General features: G+C 53.8%; 1 protein-coding gene across 2 annotated transcripts; it reads right to left on the minus strand.

The window, feature by feature from the left end:
• Positions 1-1695: 1695 nt before the first annotated feature.
• On the minus strand, positions 1696-20763 carry Foxn4 (forkhead box N4). Of its 2 annotated transcripts, XM_021163952.1 has the most exons (10): positions 20651-20763; positions 19948-20036; positions 9453-9598; positions 7658-7785; positions 7455-7574; positions 6932-7059; positions 6321-6417; positions 5121-5328; positions 2837-3229; positions 1696-1955 (listed from the first exon to the last, which is right to left on the minus strand). In XM_021163952.1, exons 2-10 carry the CDS (start codon positions 20031-20033, stop codon positions 1696-1698), a joined length of 1566 nt encoding a protein of 521 aa, XP_021019611.1. In that variant the 5' UTR covers positions 20034-20036; positions 20651-20763. The 2 variants fall into 2 exon arrangements, with proteins under 2 accessions (XP_021019611.1, XP_021019612.1); XM_021163953.1 differs by lacking the exon at positions 20651-20763 and having other exon boundaries at positions 7455-7565; positions 19948-20033.
• Between the last annotated feature and the right edge of the window lie 1164 nt (positions 20764-21927).

Consider the following 21927-nt stretch of genomic DNA (forward strand, 5'->3'; position numbering starts at 1 on the left):
AGGGGGCCTGGCACTGGGTATTTGAAGTTGTCTACGGTGCCATTTCTTCACCAGCAAAATGAGGGTACTGAGAACTAAGCCACGACCTCTCCAAGGGCTTGTATGAGCTCATGGGGGTAACATAGCCTAACCTGGCATGTCGCTGGTGATAAGGCAGGAATCTTTCTGCTGCCCTGTCCCCAGCTTGGCATAGCTCCACCAGAGCCTGAGGCTGGCTTGTATAGGCCCAGCCCCACTCCACCCCTCCTGCCCCCCCCACACCCCCCCCCACACACTGAGCCTATACTATGGGAGTAGTTGACAGCTATCTACAACTCATTCCCAAGATGCTAACTGGCGAGTGTTCATTCTGAAGGGCAGTAAATGTCAGTCTTGCGAATTTCGTTGATGTCCCACGCCCAGGCTGATTCGGCGGGAACTTGGTGTCAGAGGGCCAGGTTTCTGTGCTGTGGTGTACCGTTGCCCCTCCCCACGCCCCCTCCCCCCCCATCCACACTGAGCCGCACAGCTGCTGTTCAGACTTTATTGACAGCAGACATTCAGCACTACACCTACAGAGTCTTGGCACTATCCGGACACAGGGTCTTCACACTTAAACTGCATGACTTTCTAAGGATCCGGCACACAGCTGCTGAGCAAGGCTGGCCGGCTGGGCTGGGCTGGGCTTCACTGTCTCAGTGGGGAGACCTGAAAGGTGGCCCCTGATGACAAGACCTCACGCTGCCCTTAAAGGTGGCTGGCCTGCCTGCTGGGTCTTCTGAACAACCTGGGGTTGTGAACTCTCAGGCATGGGGTCAGACATCAAGATGGAAAAGAGCAGGTGGAGGCGGCCCCCACCCCTCTCCCCAGTGGCCCACCTGCCTGTAGAACCCTCACTTGGAAAAATCAGTTACAGGACAAGAGGGTAGTGTGAGGACAGACATAGCCAAGAAGAGGCAGCGGGCACCGACAGGGCGCTACACTGGTGCTACAAAGAGTGGTGAGGGCTCGAGCCCAAGGTTCCCATCTTCCTGTTTCACGTCTCTAACCTGGCACAGACAGGTCTCTACATTTTCCTCTTGTCTCAGCCCCTCAGTCCTCCCCAAACTTGACGCTATGGTACCTCCTCTCCCGTGTATCCCCAAGAGTAGATGTGAGCCATGATTAAACCCCAAGAAAAAGATCTGTCCAAATAGGAAAATGATGGGGTGCTACCCAGTTGCCAAAGTGCTTGCTTGCTCTCTGAATCACAGGGGTGGGGGCGGGGGCTGCCTGAGCGTGCTGGAGACGTGACTCATGACTGGGGGTCACTAGGGAGTTAGGTTTGCTGAGCAGTGGGGAGTCTAACATGGGTCTTTTTCTAGGGATCTTAGCTGGAGTCACAATAAATATAAATAAATGTACACACAGTCTCAATAGCATAGCTCTGGACACCCTAGGAGCAAGGGGCAGAAGTCTGTGGCGGAGGTCAATCATGTCACTTCCAAGGCTGACCAGGGCCTTTCTCCAGCTGTAGGCCATGCCTCTGTCTCAAGTCCTGCAGAAGATGGGGAGGTGGAGGGCTTGCCATCCCCGCCTTGCTTCTGTTGGGTGCCCCAGGAGTGTCCTGTGGCAGCATGTTGGGGTGCAGGAGGAACCACACGCTGTCATTTCCCCCATCAGCAATTGGCTCGAGACACGGTGCAGCCAAGGTGCCCTTTCTTCCAGGCCAACAGCTCAAAGCAGAGCAATAGGCTTGTTCCCTGGTGTACCCAGGTACTGCGCAGAGTTGGCCGCCGATGGGGCCACACCGTCTGCAGCGGCGGAGTAGGCAGCATAGAGACCTGTCACCTGCACATCAGGGAATGACTGGTCACTGTTGCCAGAGACAGGGGTCAGGCTTGGGGGTCCCAGGTCGCAGCCAAGCGGGGAGTCTCCGAAGGCCTCCAGCGTGTCCAGGCTGAAGCTGTCCTCCTTCATCTCTTCCCACAGGTTACCTTGCAAAGACAAAAGCATTTGGGTGAGCCAGCATAGGGCCAATCAGCCCTGAGTTCAAATCCCCCTCTTGGGAACAGAAGCAAAGATGACGTGAGGTGTTCTCAGGAGGCAAAGCAGAAGCAGAGGCTCCGCCCAGGTCTTCCTCCTGCTGCTGTGTGCCCCTGGGAAAGCCACTTTAGTCTCTGAGCCACAATGTAAGATGGAGATGATCCAAACACCCACATATGAGCCACAGTGCACGGGAAGTGTTTGGTTCTCATTGGGCAGCAACCTCAGGATCAGAGCCAGGGAGGACAGAGGAACAGGGGGATGGGACATGCCTTTCCACAGCTGTGACGGACCTGACCGACTCACCTGCCATCGGTTCTGTTCCCTAGTGAGGGATGGGACACAAGGGCTGGAACACAGCAGGCGCATGTGTGCTAGGGCTCAGTTGGGTTGGGAGCCTTTGCTGAAGCACACTTGATACCCTGCTTGGTTCTTGGATGTGTCTGTCTATTCATTGTCTCCCCCTGGACTGACTGAAGGGGCCCCTGTGCTGCAGTGTAACCCCACCTGACTTAGCATGCGTAACGTTGAAGCAATTACTGAAGAAAAGTTTGGGGTGCTAGGCTGAAATCCTGGGTCTGCCAGTGAGCAGCCAGGCTGGTGACTCAACTTCTCTTTGCTTTAGTGTCCTTATCAGCAGAACAAAGAGGAGATAGCAGGGCTTTGGCAGGGTGGGACAAGATGGTGTATAGGAAGTGCTTGGTTGGTATACAGCAGGTGCTCATGAGGTGTTAATAGGTAGGGTGGTTGTCATAGTGATGATGGGCATAGGCAGACCACCGCCACCAGGGCTCCCCTCCACCCTGCCCAACCCCTACCTCCTACACCTCACCCTGTAGAGCGAAGTCCATGATGCTGGGGTCCAGGGCGTCCACCTCTGTGTTCATGTCACTGTTGATGTTGAGGAAGTCCCCAGGAACCCTACCCATGGCTGGCTGTGGGAGAGGCCCTGGGCTGAGACTGGGTAGGGCATGAAGAGGTGGGGTCTGTGCTGGTGCCGGGGAGTCTGGGGCCAGGTGTGCCTGGGGCTGGAGCTGGTGGTGCAGAGGCACTGACTGCAGGGACAGGGTCATCAGTGGCTTTGGTGGGAGTTGGGAGATGGCCAGGCAGCTATGGGCCATGGCCACCGTGGTGGTGTGAGTTAGCACGGGGGCTTTAGGCTCTCCTCGTTTTCCAGGACGCCGGCAGCTTTCTGGGCGGTCTGAGATGAGCTTGTCCAACTCCTCTGCAGAGAAGTAGGAAATGTGACTCAGAAGTCCATTCTGTCACCAGGTCCTGAGTCCCTGTGCCACCACCCATATGAAATAGCAACTGTCTGAGACTCTCAGTCTCCTCTTCTATGAGATGGTGTGATTCCGTCTGCACTGGGTTGCTATGGAGATGTGATGCCATCCCAAACCATTAAAAGACCTTCAAGAAACGGGAGGGGAGCTACCATGAATCCCTAACAGCCCTTCCCCTCCAGACAGGACCTCACAGCACAGACCCATGTCCCTATGACTTTATTTGAATTCCTACCAGCCCCTGCAGAGGGGGCTGAGGCAGGGACACAGGTCCCAGGAGACAGCTAGATCATTAATGATTAAGGAGACCAAGCCACTCTGTGAAAAAAAAAAAATCCTAACACTGAAACTCATTGCTATGGGCTGAATGGGCTCCCTTCTATGAGAACAAAGAGCAGAAATCACTCTTTTTAAAATTATGTGTGTATGTGTATTGCATGTGTTTGTGTGTGCATGTGTATGTATGCGCATGTATATTGTGTGCACATGTATATGTGTGCATGTGTATGTGTGTGCATGTGTGTATGTGTGTGCATGTGTATGTGTGTGCATGTGTGTATACGTGTGCATGTGTATGTGTGTGCATGTATATGTGTGTATGTGTGTGCATGTGTGTGCATGTATATGTGTATATGTATATGTGTGTATGTGTGTGCATGTGTGTATGTGTGTGCATGTATATGTGTGTATGTGTGTGCATGTGTATGTGTGTGCATGTATGCATGTGCATGTATATGTGTGTTCATGTGTGTATGTGTGTGCATGTGTGTATATGTGTGTGCATATGTGTGCATGTGTATATATGTGTATGTGTGTATGTGTGTGTATGTGTGTATGTGTGTGTATGTGTGTGCATGCATGTATATGTGTGTGCATGTGTGTATGTATGTGCACGTGTATGTGTGTGCATGTGTGTGTATGTGTGTATATGTGTATGCATGTGTGTATGTGTGTGCACATGTATGTATGTACATGTGCATGCGTGTATATGTGTGTGCATGTGTGTATGTATGTGCACGTGTATGTGTGTGCATGTGTATGTATGTGCATGTATATTATATGCATGTGTATGTGTGCATGTGTATGTGTGTGCATGAGTGTATATGTATGTGCATGTGTGTATGTGTGTGCACATGTATGTATGTGCATGTATATTATATGCATGTGTATGTGTGCATGTGTATTGTGTGCATGTGTCTGTGTGTGCATGCATGCGTGTGCGCCACAGAGCACACGTCCAGGTCTGAATACGATCTCAGGTGGCAGCCCTTGCCTTCCACCTTGTGACAAGGTCTGTTGTTAGCTCATGCATCTCCACCACCCACCTTGCCCAAGGAGCCCCAGGATTGCTCATGCGCACTGCCACATCCCCTTTACCTGGCTTCTGGGGCTCAGGACCGAACACTGCAATGTGTGCTTTCCCACCCAGCCCCAGGAATCACTCGCGTTCGACTGTTCCTTACTGAGCCATAAGGGGCCCAGGAGCTAGCTGGACCACTTTAGAGATGAGAATCTAGGCCAGATGACCCACCCAGGATTCCACAGCAAGCTTAGACCAAGGCCTGGGAACCCTGGGATGGGTGTCACACAGGGCCTTCTAACATTCCCTGCTAAAACCCGTCTCCCCCTTACTGAAATGAGCATTGTTGCCTCCCATACCCACAGGGATGCCACCCCAGGGCTGCGGAGTGAGAAACCAGGGACAGCAGCTTTTTCTATTTCTCTCCATTCTCCCGCGCTGGCTGGCTTTTAGACTGGGGCGGGGAGCCATGGGAGGCTATGGAGGTGGCGGGTACGTATGCGTGTGCGCATGCGTGGTGGGTCGGGGCTCACCGGGGTTGGCCATGCTGCGGTGTATGGCAGCGAGGTCCTTCCGTTTCCACTTGTGCATCTCCTCCTCCATCTTGTCGATGCGAGCCAGGTTCAGGGCCCACAGGCAGCCCTTGCGTGAGGAGCCGCTGGACTTGGTTTCCACCTTCTCGAAGCACTTGTTCAGGGACAGGTTGTGCCTCACAGAGTTCTTCCAGCCATCAGGTGCTGTCTGCGGGGGGCAGAGGGGGTGGGTGTCGGGTAGATGCCTCAGGTGACACCCACTTAGTGAGTCTTTCCCTGCCTGGGCATACTCACACTCATGCCTGTCCGGGCAGGACACAAGGAATTCTGTCTATAAAAGCTGGGAAGACGATAGGGAAGGGTGGGGACTGTGGCACACAGTAGCCCCTGCCCTGGGGTCTGTAGTTGGACCACAATTCCAGGGCTTTCACAGTGTCTTTTCTCATCTCCTAATGGACAGGATTTAGGGGAGACTGATGCCAAAGGCTATGGAGCTGCCCAGTAAGTTTGGTGCAAATCACTTCCTTCCTTCCTTCCTTCCTTCCTTCCAACATTTATTTATTTATTTTATGTATGTGAGTACACTGTAGCTGTCTTCAGACACACCAGAAGAGGGCATCGGATCCTATTACAGATCGTTGTGAGCCACCATGTGGTTGCTGGGAACTGAACTCAGGACCTCTGGAAGAACAGTCGGTGCTCTTAACCGCTGAGCCATCTCTCCTGCCTGCAAATCACTTTCAAATGTTCATACTTCATTGCCCGATAACCAGATACTGGCACCCAGCTCACCCAATCTATGCGTCCAGCATTTCTACCTGGGATACTGTCCAGGCCCGAGATCCTGTGATCCGGACGCCTGGCTGCTTGGTGGTCTTTGGGATTTAAAGTTTGCAGGCTGACTAATGGTCAATCCCACTCCTGCTGCTCACAAGGTCTCCTTAAGTCCTTCTGAACTCGCCAGCAAAGGCTCCTGCTGAGGGTGGGCTTGACATCTTGCTTTCTGGCTCAGTGCTGAATAACTAGCCCGGCCCCTCCCCTCCTCATACCCAGAGATACATGAGGCTCTGCTTTCTCTATCCCAGCCCAGTTCTATTGCTCATAAAACTGCGAGGCTAAGATTGTGGCTTGGTGTGGTGCAGAGGAAGCCAGGGAGAGACAGGGTGGCTTCAGCACCCCACCCTGGATCAGTGCCCTCACCTTGAAGTAGGGGAAGTGCTCCTTCATGAAGCTGTAGATCTCACTCACGGGCAGGCTGCCTGTTTTGCTGTTCTTCAAGGCCATGGCGATCAGACAGCTGGGGCCAGACATGGGGATGGAAACAAGGCTCAGGACAGGGACAGACAGCCTAGGGTCCCCTCTTGCCATGGGTTCTGCCCTGCTTGGTACCAGTCCCTCCATATTCCCAGCAATAGCTCCTTATTAGCACCTTTCCATGCCCTCCTCCCGTGCCTATCCCTCCCCTCACCCAATCTCAGCTCTGCTACAGCAGTGAGCAGAGAGATCCTGTTTGCCCTTTGACTCCACTCCCATAGCCTTTTAGACTTCATCCAAGATGCTTCCTCCCCAAAGCCCGAGATACACACTGCCATTTCTACGACTGACTTTTAATCTGAAGAAACAGGCTCGGAGAGACAAAGCCATATAGTTTGAGACCATGGAGAACCAATATCTGATACAAAGTTGCCAGTCCCTCCCAAGAGTGGATCCCACCTGGGGACAACTCCCTTTGGAGTCAGCTCACACTTCCTGTCTGTCTAAGATGACCTGAAGGCAGCCCTTTTGCTTCCTCCTGGACAGTCGGAACTCACCTGTAGGAGTAGATGGGCTTGGGGTAGTGTTTGGGGTGTGGCTCCTGAGACGCGTGCATTGTCCCGTGGGCCTGTGGGTAGGAAGGCCGAGCCGCAAACGGAGAACCATAGAGGCCGGCAGGAGGGCACTTCGCAGAGAGAAGAGGGCCATGAGACAATCAGATGTAAGCCATAAACCCTAGCCCAGTTTCTTGTGTCCCCAGCAAGACCTGAGTGGTAAGAATGTGTGGGCAAAGAGGGCATCTTGTCCCCAGGAGCCTGAGTGGTATATTAGGGCCCAAAAGGTTGGTACAAGGGGCTAGAGTGATGGCTCAGCGGTTAAGAGCACTGACTGCTCTTCCAGAGGTCCTGAGTTCAATTCCCAGCACCTACATGGTGGCTCACAACCATCTGTAATGGGATCTGATGCCTCTTCTGGTGTGTCTGAAGACAGCGACAGTGTACTTACATACATAAAATAAATCTTAAAAAAAAAAATTGGTACAAGTGATTCCAGGATATTTTGTTTCCAAGCCTACAGTACCTGCTGGGACCCCAGAGGCAGAGGGAACTGGATTTGGGTAGCTGGGGAGTACAGCTGTGGCATTTCCTGGAGGACCGATGATGCCTGGCCTCCTGCAGGGAACTGGTTCATCTGCTCAGCCTGGAGAGAGTGAGACAGAACGAGACAGAAGGTCAGGGACGGACAGACATCCCCCTTTTTCCCAGCCATGCAGTGGCACTTACGCTGGCTCTGTGGTTGCCTATAGGGCTCAAACCCAGCACACCCCTGGGGACCACGGCAGTCTGGCTGCGGCGGAGCAGGGGACGTGGGGCCGCACCCACATGCAGGTCTGCTGTCCCAGCCAAGGCACCTGTAGGAGGAAGGCACAGAGAAGCGGCTCTGCTGGAAATGGTGGCCACAGTGGAGAAGGTCCATCACACATCCCTGGAGTATGGGGGCCACCGTCCACCCCAGGACCAGGCAGGCAGGAAGTGCTTCCTGGAGTGTGGTACATAATAGTGCGGAGCCTGTAACCTGTATAATTTGGCCAACCTCCGTGTCTCCATTTCTAATTACCCCTTACCTATTTACAAAGTTGTGGTGGTTAAATGGAGGACTGCCTACCGAGTGCCTAATAAAAATCTCTATTAATGTGAGCTGATGGCAACGGTGATGATCGATTAGTTTGGTTCTTGTGCTTTATGAACTAAAATGCTGATTTAGCATTCATCTCCTCAAAAGCTTCCTGGCTCCTTGGGGTCTCTAGATTAACATACAAGTGTTTTGTCCCCCTCTTCCTCCCGGAAGCTCTGCTAGTCAGCCTGCCAAAGATTAGGCCAAGAATAGCAGATGTACATCTGCTTCCTGTGCTGGGCCTGTGACAGACATCACTAATACATCACAGATTCTCATTGCACTATCTCTAATCAAGGAAAAGTGACCTGCCACATGCTGCCTTATTTTTCCATGTATCAAACTTCAGCTGCTTTAAGATGTCTCCTGTATGGACCATTGGCAATACCGCGTAAGAATAGCTCTCTTTACTCTCCCTGCAGATAAGGAAACTGCAGACCAGAGGGGCAGGCACATCCCAGTGCTGCATAACTGTCTTCCAGGGCTCTAGATTAGAGTTAGAAAACTTATCAGCAGGCCAAACCTAGCCCATAGCCTGATTTGTCAATAAAGTTTTATTGGCACACAGCCATATCTATTCATTTGCATACAGTGTGTGGCTGATTTTTCACTGTAAATATTGGTACTGAATAGTTTGGATCTAGACTTTATGAATTTAAAAAATCTCAAATATATTTTCCCAGCAAAGGCACTGTAATCCCAGCACTCGGGAGGCAGAGGCAGGCGGATTTCCGAGTTCGAGGCCAGCCTGGGCTACAGAGTGAGTTCCAGGACAGCCAGGGCTACACAGAGAAACCCTGCCTCGGAAAGCCAAATATATAAATAAATAAATAAATAATATTTCCTCATCCTCCATGGAAGATGTAAGTCAGTCACTGTGGACATTGGGACACCGATGTCCACCTCTGTCCTGGTCTTGTGTAGCAGTGACACCTCAGTCACATCACTTTCCGTCAGCACTGACTTCAGTCCACTCTCTTTGCTGACAGCTCCCTGTCACTTACGGAGCACCTACGAAGTCCAGGATTCTCTCAGAACCTTCTAGAGCAGAGGGCAGTACACATGTTTTCTAAAGGGTCAGACAGCAAAGGCTTTCAGCCTTGCCAGTCACATGGTCTGCTGTCTCCATGTTCTTACCGTCCTCAGAAAATCTAAAACCCACTCTTAGCTCGTGTAAGAACGGGCCTCAGCTTGCATTTGGCCCAATGCAAGTTTGCTAACAGTGTGAGGTGTTTGACAAGTCCCAGGGTGTCTTCCCCGGGGCTGGGTATATCACTAAGGTATATGGACACGCCCCCAGAAAGAGGAGACTCCTCCCACTTTATAGGTATGGACAGAGAGGCCAGAGAGACAGAAGGTCCTCCCTGTGGCAGGGCTGGGGTCGCCTCCTCCCCTTGAACCTACCTGGGTGTGGATGTGTCACACCGGAACTGCCCAGGTCTATCCGCCCATTTGCCATCTGCTGCAGCCGCGGCACATCCACGGCCGTGAGCCACGACAGCGACTGAAGGTCCCCAGGGAGGTCGTCATCACCCACGGGAGGCAGGAGCCTGTTCCAAAAACCAGAATCTCAGAATCAAAAAGTTACTGAGCCATGATACCACCGTGGAAAACCTCACATTGTGGATCATCTGGGGGGGGGGGAGTTGCCGTAAACCCCTTCACGCTGTGGTGTGTGACACACGAGACACCCGTAGTCTCCAGTCCCTTCACAAATATGGCTCCCTGCATGTACCTGGAACACTCCCCAAACCTCCACATTGAAATTCAAAAACACTTCTTTTGGATGAGGTATATGCTTATTGTGTCCCCTTTCATATGTGGTAAACTGAGGCTCAGCACAATGAGTCACTTGATCAAGGTCATGTAGCACAGGAAGTGGGGGTCCAGGAGCAGGTGACACAGCTTGCAGCCAGGGATCTTCCTCATGACCCAGGCAGCCCTGGAAGCCCCATCAGGCATACCAGTGACCAGCAGGCTAACACACTAACACACACACACACACACACACACACACACACACACACACACAGTCAATGCACAGCTTTCTGCAGCAAGAGAAAGGCTGTGCCCAACAAGACCCCAACTGGGGAGATGACACTGGTATCCCTGAAGTTCCATGTGCCGTGTGGCAAACAGCTTTGTGACAGGACCTTGTGTCTGCTGTCTGGGCTGCCCATACCCTATCCGAGCACCATCTCGTCTGTACCAAGTTCTATCCGCTCTGTTGCCAATTGGTCAAAGCTTACATCCCCCACACTTGAGCTCAAACCAGTGTGTGACAGGGTCTCAGAGAGGAGCGAGGGGGAACTTGTACCCTAGAACCTCAGTCTCTAGGTCCCTCCTGCACCTGTGGGGTTTCCCATGTGGCCTGCCATCCCTCTGCCTGGCGTCTCTGAGCTCCCATACTCTCTCCTCCCATCTCTGCTCTCTGTCCTTAGAGCAGCAGTCAGCAGCATCACCATGACCACCGCTGCTCAGTCATCACAGGTCTGGGCCCTCCGCTCACGAAGCCAGTATCAGGTGATGATGAGCTGCCTCGCCCATTGGTTGCCTCATAGGAAAACAGGGCCTGGACATGACTGGTAACTGTCTGGCTGGTGTCAGTGGCAACAGTTGGCCAGGCTGCTGTCCCTCGGTGGCCCATTGTGCCACAAACGACTGTTGCCCCTGCGGCACGTGGCCCCCATTGTTCTAAATCTCAATGCCATCGGTTCTGTGTTTCCTCGTGGCCACCCCTTTGGCCTGCTTACAACTCATCCATCTGAGTGACAGTCCTGGCCCTGGCCTGGCCCATGCCATCTGTCCCCTAGCATCCCTGGGGACTATGGTGTACAGGGGAGGGGCTGACCCCACTCTCTCTCCTAGCGGAGATTAGGGTAGACAGGCTCAGAGCCAGCAGACACGAAGACTGCAGCTCCCAACCACTCCCACTTACCGGGATGCCCTTAATTAAAGTCAGGCCCTGAGGGGTGTGTTGTCTCCATTTTACATATGGAGAAACTGAGTCCCTGACGGTCCTAAACTGCTTCCTATAGAGTGAGACCTGCCAGAGATAATTCTTAATGGTGCTTCAAGGTGGCAGGTGGTGGGGTGGCATTGTTGCTGTCCTGATGGTGGCTCTACTTCCCCAGCATCCCTCAGTCCACTAAATACTCAGCACCCCCACATGCTGCCCGTGTTTTTGCTGTCCCCTGCCTGCCTGGCCTTCCTTCTCCTTCTCACAAGACGACAGCCACACTGGGGTCTCCGTCTTAACCAGGAAGGGGCGGGTCATTAGGACTCCTGGCTCCCCTTGGGGGTGGGGGAAGTGGCAGCAGCAGCCAGGTTACCCGTGCTCCAGCTCCATCATCCTCTGTACTGAGTGCTCCCCACTGTTCCTCTGTAGCTCACCACTCTACGCTTCCCCCTGTGGTGCTCTCCAAGGACCTTTGCTGCCAACGTGGCTGGTTGAAACAGACGGAGCCCAGGTCAGTGACCGCAAGGAAGAATTGAGTGTAACCATCCGGTTCTGCTAGAGTTGCCCTCTGATCCCTGAACTCCTTGTCTGGGAGCAGCAGGTGAGCCACAGAGGGCGAACATCTTACTTTACAGATGGGGAAACTGAGGCTAGTAAGTACAGTTAAAGTCCCTTTGTAGGGTGACAGGGGCTCCAACCTGGTCTCTGCCACCTTGGTAGTCATTCCTAATGCAGCCAGTTTGTAGGAGTAGAGCTGAGAGAGTTACAGTGCAGAAGGGTCCTGCTTGGGCGCTGGATCCACTCGCAGATGCAGACGACCCTGAGCTGGCTGGCTCTTGATGGGTCCTTGGGACTCTGAGCATGTGGCCATAAGCAAGTCCCTTCAGGCCCTGAGACCCCAGTCCCCTGAGCCATTGTGAGCATCGAATGAGACAGTGCACAGTCACCTTTAGTGCAAGTGGGGCCTGTTGTCTATTCTTGGGGTTTGCTGTCACTTCGGGGGTCTGTGGTCTTCCTGCCTCGGCCATGCAGAAGAATGTCTGTCTTGTGTGCCAGCCCCTCTTGGCCCTGCCAACCCCTCTGTGCTCCTGTGATGGAGCACGGGCTTGAAGCCCTGTTCCCTCCTCCCTTTTCCACACAGGGACAGGGGACTGGGGCACGGGAGGGCAAGGGAGTATGGACTCTCCTCACTGTCCAGTCCAGGAGCTCGTCAAGGCACTCCTCTCCACAGCTGCACAGGGCTCACCAACTTGTGCATCTCCCCGTCCAGAAGGCACCCACACACAGCCTTGCTTCCTCCCAGTGCCTCATAGACTGTAAACTCTGGGTCCAGGACATTGCAACAGGAAAGACTTGTGATTTCAGGAACTATCCTGGTTTCCTACCACCGGCCCTCAGAACATTTAACACCCAACCTTGGTTTTCCAGTCTGTAAAATGGGTGTGGATGAGAATAAAGGTGAAGACACCTCAGATGCCCCAGAAATGGTTTCTAGGGTGGAGGAGAGGTAGTTTGAGATGTCTCCTGCCATCATGAGAGGGACAGACAGATAAACAGACAGAGCCTATGACAGTGTTCACAGTAACTTTGTCCTCTATGGGACACTTGCAAAGGCAGTAAAAGTCTGGACTAACCCTGGGGCCTTGCAAGCCTATTCCACTCACTGTCTGTCCTTGTGTTCCTCAGTGAGGAGAAACCCTGGGGTGACCACATCCCCAATGCCCACATGCCTGTGATGAGCTCTTCCCACTCTCCTTTCTGTGTCTTGTCTGTCACTGCGACTGACGGGCTCTGTGGTGAAGTCCTGGCTTCATCCTTTCTGCTGGAGGATGTCGCGCACTTCTGAACCTTTCTAGGCCTAGGTTTCCACATCTGCATAATGGGGATAACAGTCTTAGAGGCAGAGCACCCCTTCCCTCCTCTACACCCCACGGACCTGTCTCCTTCCCACGTAATCGCTATCCCTCACCTGACTGCCCTCGGAACAGCTGTCCATCACCGTACAGACTTCCTGCAGATGCCACTCGGGCGCCTGCGTCTGATGCTCACCCCATGCCCATGTGACTCCCACACACCATGCACTGGGGACTGGTGTCGCCCTCTGGCTGACTGGGTGGTCTGGCTCTGACCCATGAGCCATGGGTCCTAAGGCTTCAGAGACCTTGGCTGTGGCTTCTTGGAGCCCCGCGCCTTCTGTTTGCTCACGGTGTAAGCCTTACCACTTCTTCCCTGTGCCTCTCTCTGTCAGGCGCCCATTTCTCTGATCCTTGCTAGTCCGTCTCTCATTGTCTACAAGCCTCTGTTCCTTGAGCCCTGGTAGTGTCCCCAGCAGGCACTACCCAGGTTTCTGAGGACCCCGAGGGTCAGGAGGATCAACAAGAATAAGACAGGCACTGAACCTCCTACTGGGTGCAAGTGGCCCCAGGAGCCCCCACTACTGAAGTAAGGGGCTTTGTCTCCTCTACAGGAAGAGTCACAGAGCCCAGCACAGGCCTCTGTACACAGTAGGCACTCAATAATCACAAATGTACCCTACTTTCCTGATGTTCAACCCTCACTCTCTTGGGGCCCAGCAGGGGTAGAAAACTCAGGTGTTCCCCGTGGCTATAGCTCGCCTTGCTCAGAGAGTCTGAGTGGGCGTGGGGATAGCCTGAGCATACAAAGGGGCTAGCCTGGGGAGGTAGGAGGGCTAGCCTGAGAAAGCATGGGGCTAGCCTGAGCAAATAGGACTAGCTTGGGCATGCAGAGGGCTAGCCTAAGGATATAAGGGCTAGCTGAGCAAGCTGATTAAAGCACTGGTTCAGGGGTCCCTGGGATGACCCCTAACAGTGAATCCTTCTTAGACCCTGAGGATTTATCATTCACAGGAGTTATCATTAATGAGAGGGCTCCCAGGGCTCCCCTAACTCAGTGAGCCTTCCAAATATCAGATCTCCCCATTCAACAATACCAGGCACACTGTTTCTTACTGACCCCCATGTCAACCAGACCCCTCTCAATTAGAGAAGGTGGGGGTCAAACCTAATTCGAACCACACACACCCAAACTCTCAACATCCATGAGTCTTGTCTGTGAGTGTCTACCTCTCTGTGCCTTAGTTTACCCGGCTGTAAAATGGGCACCCTCATGCTATACCCTGTCTCTCAGGCCTGGTGAAGATCAGATGGCAGAGGAGAGAGGCACTTCCTGCAACTGAGGGTGCTCATGGGACTGGTTCACCCTCAGAGGAGTATGGACTCAGCATGAATCGGAGTCCACGAACACTGTCTAGACCTCAGGGGATCCACACCAACTACACATACCCCAAACGGGCAAGCTGACTTTTCTTACATCTAAGCAGGTAGGCTTCTTAACTGACCCTGGATGGCCAAGGAGGAGAGCCTGTGGTATGGCCACATATCCTGTGGTCCTTCAGTCTGCATCTCCCAAGTTCCCTGGCCACTAGGAGGAGGTCACCTCTGACCCCCAGCTCACAGGCAGTGTGCCTAGGGAGCATGGGCAGGCTGGCTATGGGGCTAAGCTGAAGGAGAGACCCTTGCTCTGCAGCCTCTCTCGTGGTCACTCTGCCCACTTGGCTGAAACAATCCAGGACATGTCGGGGAAGGGCACAGCCTCATCATGAAACTGTTGAAAAGGATTGTGTTGCTGGGGTCCCCATGGTGACACAGTCTCAGTCAAGGGACACTTTGGGAAATCTGAGCTGGCTCTCCTGGCTGGGGGTGGAAGGGGAGGGGGAGAGGGTTCTAAACTCACACCTCATCAGCCTGCACACAGGCTGTCTCCTCAGCTGTGCGCTCCTTGGCACACTCCTGGCTCTTTCCGAGTCTGCTGCTTAGAGCCACCAAGCTGGTCCAGCCCTGCGGGTCCTCCCCACCGCCATCATTCTGGCAATGTGTCCACAGGTTTCTAGCCTCCTGTTGTGTAAGGATAAGGCCTAAGAAGGCTGTGTGTTAGCCGGGCAGTGGTGGCTCATGCCTTTAGTCCCAGCACTTGCGAGGCAGAGGCAGGCAGATTTCCGAGTTCGAGGCCAGCCTGGTCTACAGAGTGAGTTCCAGGGCTACACAGAGAAACCCTGTCTCAGAAAAAAAAAAGAAGAAGAAGGCTGTGTGTTCAACAGCCTGTAGACATCTCTTTATACCTTTTCATGTGGGAAAGAGAGGCGGGATCAGCAACGGAAGTTTTATCTCTACTGCCAACCCAGCTCCTAACCATGCTTCCTCCAGGAAGCCCTCCCAAACCGTCTCAGTGTCTCAGAACTCTGACCTGCCCCTAACATTGATGCTGTGGTTACAACATCAACAGCTGGAGAATCTCCTGCGGATTTCCAGGAACACCTACTCCCTTCTAGCTGCTAAATGCCTAGATGACAAAATACACTGACTCAGCCTGCCATTCCTTCATGGGACAAATATTTGCCCACTGAGGTGGACTGGACTCCACGGTGCTGTTCTGTGCCACCGCTGATCACGCATGTGCTGAAGAGCCCAGTGGGTACCCAGTGAGGCTGAACCTGTGCCGGTGTGGCTACAGTTCCTGTAGGAATCTCTATCTCACATGGTGGGCAGAGCTGGCACTGCCAGCATGCAGGAGAAGGCACAATCTGTTTGAGCTCAGATCTCACCCCTACGTCTTTGTAGCTGTGTCACTTTGGCCAGTCGGTTCTCCCCCTTCTCTGTGCCTCAGTTTCCCCTAAAGAAAACGGAGTCGTGATTCTCACTGCAGGGCAGACATGAGGCTAGGGAGGGAGGACTAAGAGACACAACATTGTGTGCTCCAGCCACGTTCTTAACTTCGCACTGTGCCTTCTGCTCCTCCCTTGGATGAGCCCCAGAAGGGGTGTGCCAGCAAACACTGGAGGGAGGGATTCAGAGCCACCGAGAGATCTTCATGACAAGGAGGTGCCCCACCCTCCTGGGCTGTGGTTGGTGAGAAACTGTAACAGTCCACAAACCGTTCTTGTCTCCAGGATTAAGCCTTTGAGGGCCGTGTTTACCCAGCTAACATGTTCTTTGTGATACCTTTCAGAGAGGTTCATGGGGCGGGGGGTGGGGGGTGGTTAAGGGGGGAGACAGTTAAATGCTACTTAGCATGCTCAGAATTTCCTTGCAAGACAGAGTGGGTATACCATGAAATGATGTGATTTGTGGGGAGAAGGGAGTGTTGTTACCATCTAGAACAATAGCTGACATGGGACTGTGTGTGTGTGTGTGTGTGTGTGTGTGTGCATTTTGCCCGGGGTAGCATGACTGGACACCTCTCTTCCTTGTCTATACAGTTGCTAGGACTCTAATTAATATTCTGATCTCAAAAATGGAGGCTGTGAAGATGTTAGTTCCCCTGTAAGTCTACCCTGGAGGTTACAGCTGATGGGTGGTGCCTCCCTTAAGAGGTTCAATGTTGCACCTCACAAGGCAAGGGGCTTTTGAACCATTTCCCACCACTAGGCAGGATCTGTCTGCTCGCCCATCTATCTAGCTAATGCTGAACTAGCTGGTCTGCCTGGCACTGTGGTTCACTGAAGGAAACCACAGTGTGTGTGTGTGTGTGTGTGTGTGTGTGTGTGTGTGTGTGTGTAACGGGGGGGGGAGGAATGGGGGAGGAGACCTTCTCTTCCCAGGATCTCTTCCTTCTTTAGGGCAAGCCCTGACATTTTGGGAAGTTAACGAACAGGGCAAGGACTCCCGTGGAATTCCACGGGAGCAGGTGTGGGCCGGAGAACACGCCAACAGGCCTTCCCTTGCTCAACTCCCTCTCTGGAGGAAAGGTGCTGCGTCTGACCTCTTGGAACTGAGTTCCAAAATATGAGGCAGCTGCTCAGAATTTCTTGTTCTCCTGCCTCTCCCCATACCTAAGCCTGTGGGCAAGCAAGGTCTCTAGACTCTGTCTCCTCATCTGCAGATGGAGATGAAGCCGGGGTCATTGCTGTCAGGAAGACAGGAAGACCACACTTGCTGGAACTGAGCAAGCACTTAGCACCTAGTACCAAGCAGGTACTTAAGAACTACTCCCTGACATTCTGGGAGAGGAAGCTAAGAAGAAACCCAGTTAAAGCTGTTGAAGCTCGAGGCTGCTCGCTCTGGGAGAGAGCCACAGATACTGGTGGCTCACTCTAGTGTCAGCCCCTAGGAAGAGAGAGGTGACTGCTCTCCCTGTCAGGGCCTCTGCCACTGACCCCTGACAGCTGCCCCAAAACTGGGCGGTTGGCTGCAGCCAGCAACGCCCTCCTGGAACGTGGGCTTTGAAAGTTAACTAACGGCTAAACTAGCCCCAGGGGGGGCTGGAGCACCCGGCAGCTGCTCTGGTGGCCTGTATGAGGAGCCCCAGCGGTGGCTGGACTCGCAGCCTACAGGATTCAATCCTCCGAGCAGTCCCTGGAGACGCAGGAGAGCCAATGAGAAGCCGTAAACCTCTCCTGGGCTATTATTCTGGGAGAAAAATGGGAGTGTTGAAAGTAATTATGAAGTTTCCCTTCTAGGAACAAGTGCCCTCCTGGGCTGGCTGAACGCCTTCCCCACTGCAGGCACAAAACCCCCATGGCCAGCCTGTTGATTGGTTTTCAGAGATTTCATTTCGCAGAGTGGATCAGAGAGGGCAATAACTTGTCCGGGGGTCACACAGTGGTGAGGTAATATGTGACCTTTACCGGGAGGGGGATGCAGGTGAGACTAGAGTCTCGATGATCTCGGGTATGTGGCAATTTCAGGTTTGAGGACTCTGAAGCATTGACTCTGGCTAATCCCTGGATTCATTCCCTTGCCAGATTGTCACAGGAATGCTGCAGCTCCCAGAATGGTTTGGGGGCAGCTGGTCACCACTTATCCTGAGAGTCACCATTTATACCGCAAGAGGTGGCAGTCTGAGGCAAAGGGCCCCCAGCAGTTGCAGCAAAGGTTAAGGCCGTCTGGATGCTTTAGCTATTCAATACATCGTGGCAAAAGTATGCCAGGGTCCAGGCACCTCTGGATCCAGTACTGATAGCATGGGGCCTTCGTCCAGTCCCGAGTCCCCGCCTGGTTAGTGAGCAGGACACACCTGCCATTCCCTAAGGATGCTCTCTGTCTGCCCTTCCCTGGTGTTAGAGCCAGGCAGTGCTGCAGGCAGTTTCTGGTTGACTCTGGCCTGGACATGTAGCCCAGCCTTCTGGGAGCCTTCATTGGGTGGCAGATGGGCGGGCATCCGGATTCGGGGATCCCACCCCACACTCGCCTCAGGCTCTCTGTGGTTCTGACTCCCACACATTCCAACATGGCTAAGTTGGAAGCATCGACAACAAAACTAGTTAAGCAGCCTGTTAAAACTAGTTTAAACTAGTTAGAAGTCAGTCAGCTTTGCCGTGAATCCCATGGCAGCCTAAGTGTGCCCGTTTTTAATTTTCATTTTTATTTTTTTAATCTTGTTTTTTGGGGGGCACTGAAGACAGTCATATCACAGCACGTGTGTAGAGATCAGAGGACATCTTGGGGAGTCACTTCCCCCTTCCCATCTTTTACAAGGGTCCCAAGGATCGAACTCAGTTCACCAGGCTCGCATCACAAGCGCCTTTACCCACTGAGCCATTGCACTGACTACAGTAAAGCTACCCTGGGAACATGTCAGGCCTGCTGGGTATCTGTTAATTTTAGGGTAGTTTCTCTTCTCCACTGTATTAAACCAATGATGCTTCAGAGATCACACTACCAGCAAGTAGCTAAGCCAGATGTGGCTGCTCAGTTGCCACAGCAACCCCATTACCCCCCCCCCAGCCATTTAGCTCCATTTTACAGATAAAGAAACTGAGGTTTAAGAAGTGCCACACAGCCAGAGAAGCCAGGTTTACCCAAGCTGGAGATGCTCACACAGCCTTCAGTCTTCACTTATAGCAAGAAGGAAGCCCAGAGGACCTAGGTTGGGTAAGACTCAGTTTCTACACCTGAGTGATGGGCTCAGCAGAGGCCAGGAATGATGGGTACGGTAACTGCTTTTGCACCTGGGCCAGGTGCTGCACACACAGACACACGCGAACACAAGCGCACACGCACCACCACCACCCCAATAAGATAAACCCAGCTGTTTGAATCCTTGGCTCCTTTGTGTCTAGAGACAGCAGCCTTCTTCTAATTGGAGGCTGCCTGCGGCCTCGGGAGGTACGGCTGGGGCTACAGCGGGAGCCCGAGCCAGACAGCCCCTGGGTAAACAGGGCTGATCTGAGGTGACAGCCTGGCTTTTCCGGGGCAGCCCCCATCATGGCCCCACTACTCAACCAAGACATGGTGCTGGTTTTAGGGCCCTGGGAACCAGGTCAGGCCACTCCATCTCAAGGAAGAGAGGCTAGCGGGGGACCCTGTGACCTTCCTTCTCCTCCCCCCTCCCTCCCCGAGTCTCTGTGTGCTCTGCTCTGGGCTTCAGTTCTCCCACCTGTAAAGAAGGTTTTGTTTGGGTTTGGTTTTTGGCTGAAACCCCTAATGGCTTTCCACAAAGAGGGAAGTTCTATAAGGCTCCCCCACATTCCCCTGAACTTTGATCCTGCTGCAAGAACCATTCTTGGGCTTCACTTTGAGGCTTGTTGGCCCTTTGGACTCCAAAAGAGACCCTGAGGTCATCTAAGTCACAGCCCCATTTATTTATACGAGGAGAAAACCAGGTCCAGAGTGGGCAAAGGACTAGCTAAAAGTCACACAGCCGGGCTAAGAACTCACAGTTGTGACCTACAACCTTGCAACATCCTGAGTGCTTTGGGGCACGGTGGGGTGGAGACCATTTCCTAGAACCCTTGCTGGAGTCACTGGATGGAGAGCAACAGCTGCTGGGGTCACCAGGCTGCCCACAGTCTGTGACCCACAGGAGACACACCCTTAGAGGGGACACAAAACTGCAGAGAGCTGCTCGTTCCGAAGCTCACACTTTGTAGCTCACAGACAAGGCAGGTGCGCCCCCACCAGCACGGAGCCCAGGCCTCCTCACCTGTATTCCTGCGGAGAGCAGTGGTGGTTGTGCCCCGAGCTTCTGATCATTTCTGACATTCTGGACCAAATGCCACTTTCTATCATTTCCTTAGGGATGGGAAAAAAAAAAAAGTTAAAAAAAAAAAGTTCCCATCAGCACCGATGTAGGGCAGAGACCCCCAGTTTCCCACAGTTCAGACCCCAAAAGGGTCACAATTGCAGGACAATCCCGAGGCCGGGGGCTGGGGGTGGGGGGAGGTTAAGAACTAAGGATGGACAGTGAGTGAAATTCCAAGTTCTTTCAAATTCAAGGAGAAGGGGGGAGGGGGAGCCCCTAAACAGAAGCGCCAAGCTTTGGAAAACCCAGGCCAAATAGAAATCTGAAGAACTCCATTCAGTTCCAAGCCGCAGTCCCCACCACTATTCTGCTATGAACGGCCTGGAAATGAAGAGATCATCAAAGCGGGGCTTGATGGGGCCAGGGGAACCATCCCCGCCTGGTCTCTCGCCTTGGAAGGAGACCCCACACGGGTGCTGGAAAATCAGTTCACGCACTGCACCACCCACCCGGCCACCCACAAACGCGACATTAAATAAGACTCGGGGAGGGGGACGCCCCTAAATCCTCTAAGCCAAGCTTGAAGCAGGTGTGGGAAGCCTCCTGCCCCGGTGAAGCCCCCGTGGGTCCGACGGGGCGCGCAGCCCGGGCAGCACCGTGGTACCTGGAGCAGGTCCTGGGTTGGCTGGCTGGGGGCGGGTGGCGCTGCGGCAGGGGGGACTCCCTTTCGCTCGCCCCTCGCTGTCTGCAATTTGGCCACCGTCGCAGCTCGAACCGTTTTTAAATTTCCCTCTCTGGAGCTGTCCAACTCTGAGCATGCGCAGTAGGCGTGCCGGGTTGTTGGGGGTCCTTTCCCCTCCTTTTTCTTAAGGGTCAGTTACAGGGCAGGGTCAAGGAGATTTTAGCAGGCGGACCCCAGCAAGTCAGCCTCGTGCCCCCCGCGGCTCCCGGCCCTGGGGTGGGGCGGTCACCGAGGGAGAGACACCCCTTTTCCAACTTTGCAAACAGACGAGCTGAATGATGGGCAGGGCTGAGATGTAGATGCTGCAGGGGACCTGGGGGCGGGGGTGGGGGGGCGGAGGAGCGAGAGGCGCACGCACAGAACCAGTCCCACACCCCCACCTCCTACCCCTACACACACCGGGGGAATGAGCCCTGGCCACCTGTGGCTCCGAGAAAGTTGAGCCCGCGCTACGCCGGGGGCCGCGACAGGGTCCAGGAGCGCAGAGGGGAGTGCGGCTGCGCCCTGAACGCCGCAGGCCGTTGGGGACCGTGACCCGCTCTGCCTCCCGCGTTGCTCTGGGCTCCTCCCCGCTCTCGCCGCGGGAAAGGTGGCGCGTAGCACGGGCTGCCCGGGACAGGACCCCGCAACTTCATAGCTCGCTCTGCAGCTCGCTCCAGTGGTCAAAGGCTGCAGGGGCCTCTCCACCTGGGATGTCCCTGGCCCCGTGCCCCCCATCCCATCCCTCCTCCTCCCGGGTCTCTACGGCTTCACATGGGGCCCAGGGATCCTGATGCCCACTGGGCAGCTACATCCAGCCTGCCCCTGCCCAGCCAACCCCGGCTGTGTCCCACGCTGGGTGTCCCTCACTGTGACTCGGGAACCCTTAAGTTCAGGCAGAACCCAGGCTTCCAGCGCTAGGTGCCGGGTACTCAGCACCCCGTGCCATGCCCCCAGGTGGTTATGACCTCAGTGCTTGGCCAGGGCTTCCTTGTGGCACCTGGGCACCCTCACTTCCTCCTCCTCTGCCAGAGTAATACATAAACCCGTCACCTGGGACTTGAGTTCACCCGGGAGAAACGTAGATTATAGATATTGATCCAGGCTGTGGTTGGGGAACGCCTCAGTTTTCCTCTTCCCGACTGACTATATTTAAAATCTGAACTTGGGCTGGTCACAAAGACGGATGAAATGAAATACTTCACACGATCTGTGTTACT

Source organism: Mus caroli, chromosome 5 (assembly GCF_900094665.2).
Source record: "Mus caroli chromosome 5, CAROLI_EIJ_v1.1, whole genome shotgun sequence".
NCBI classification, from domain to species: domain Eukaryota; kingdom Metazoa; phylum Chordata; class Mammalia; order Rodentia; family Muridae; genus Mus; species Mus caroli.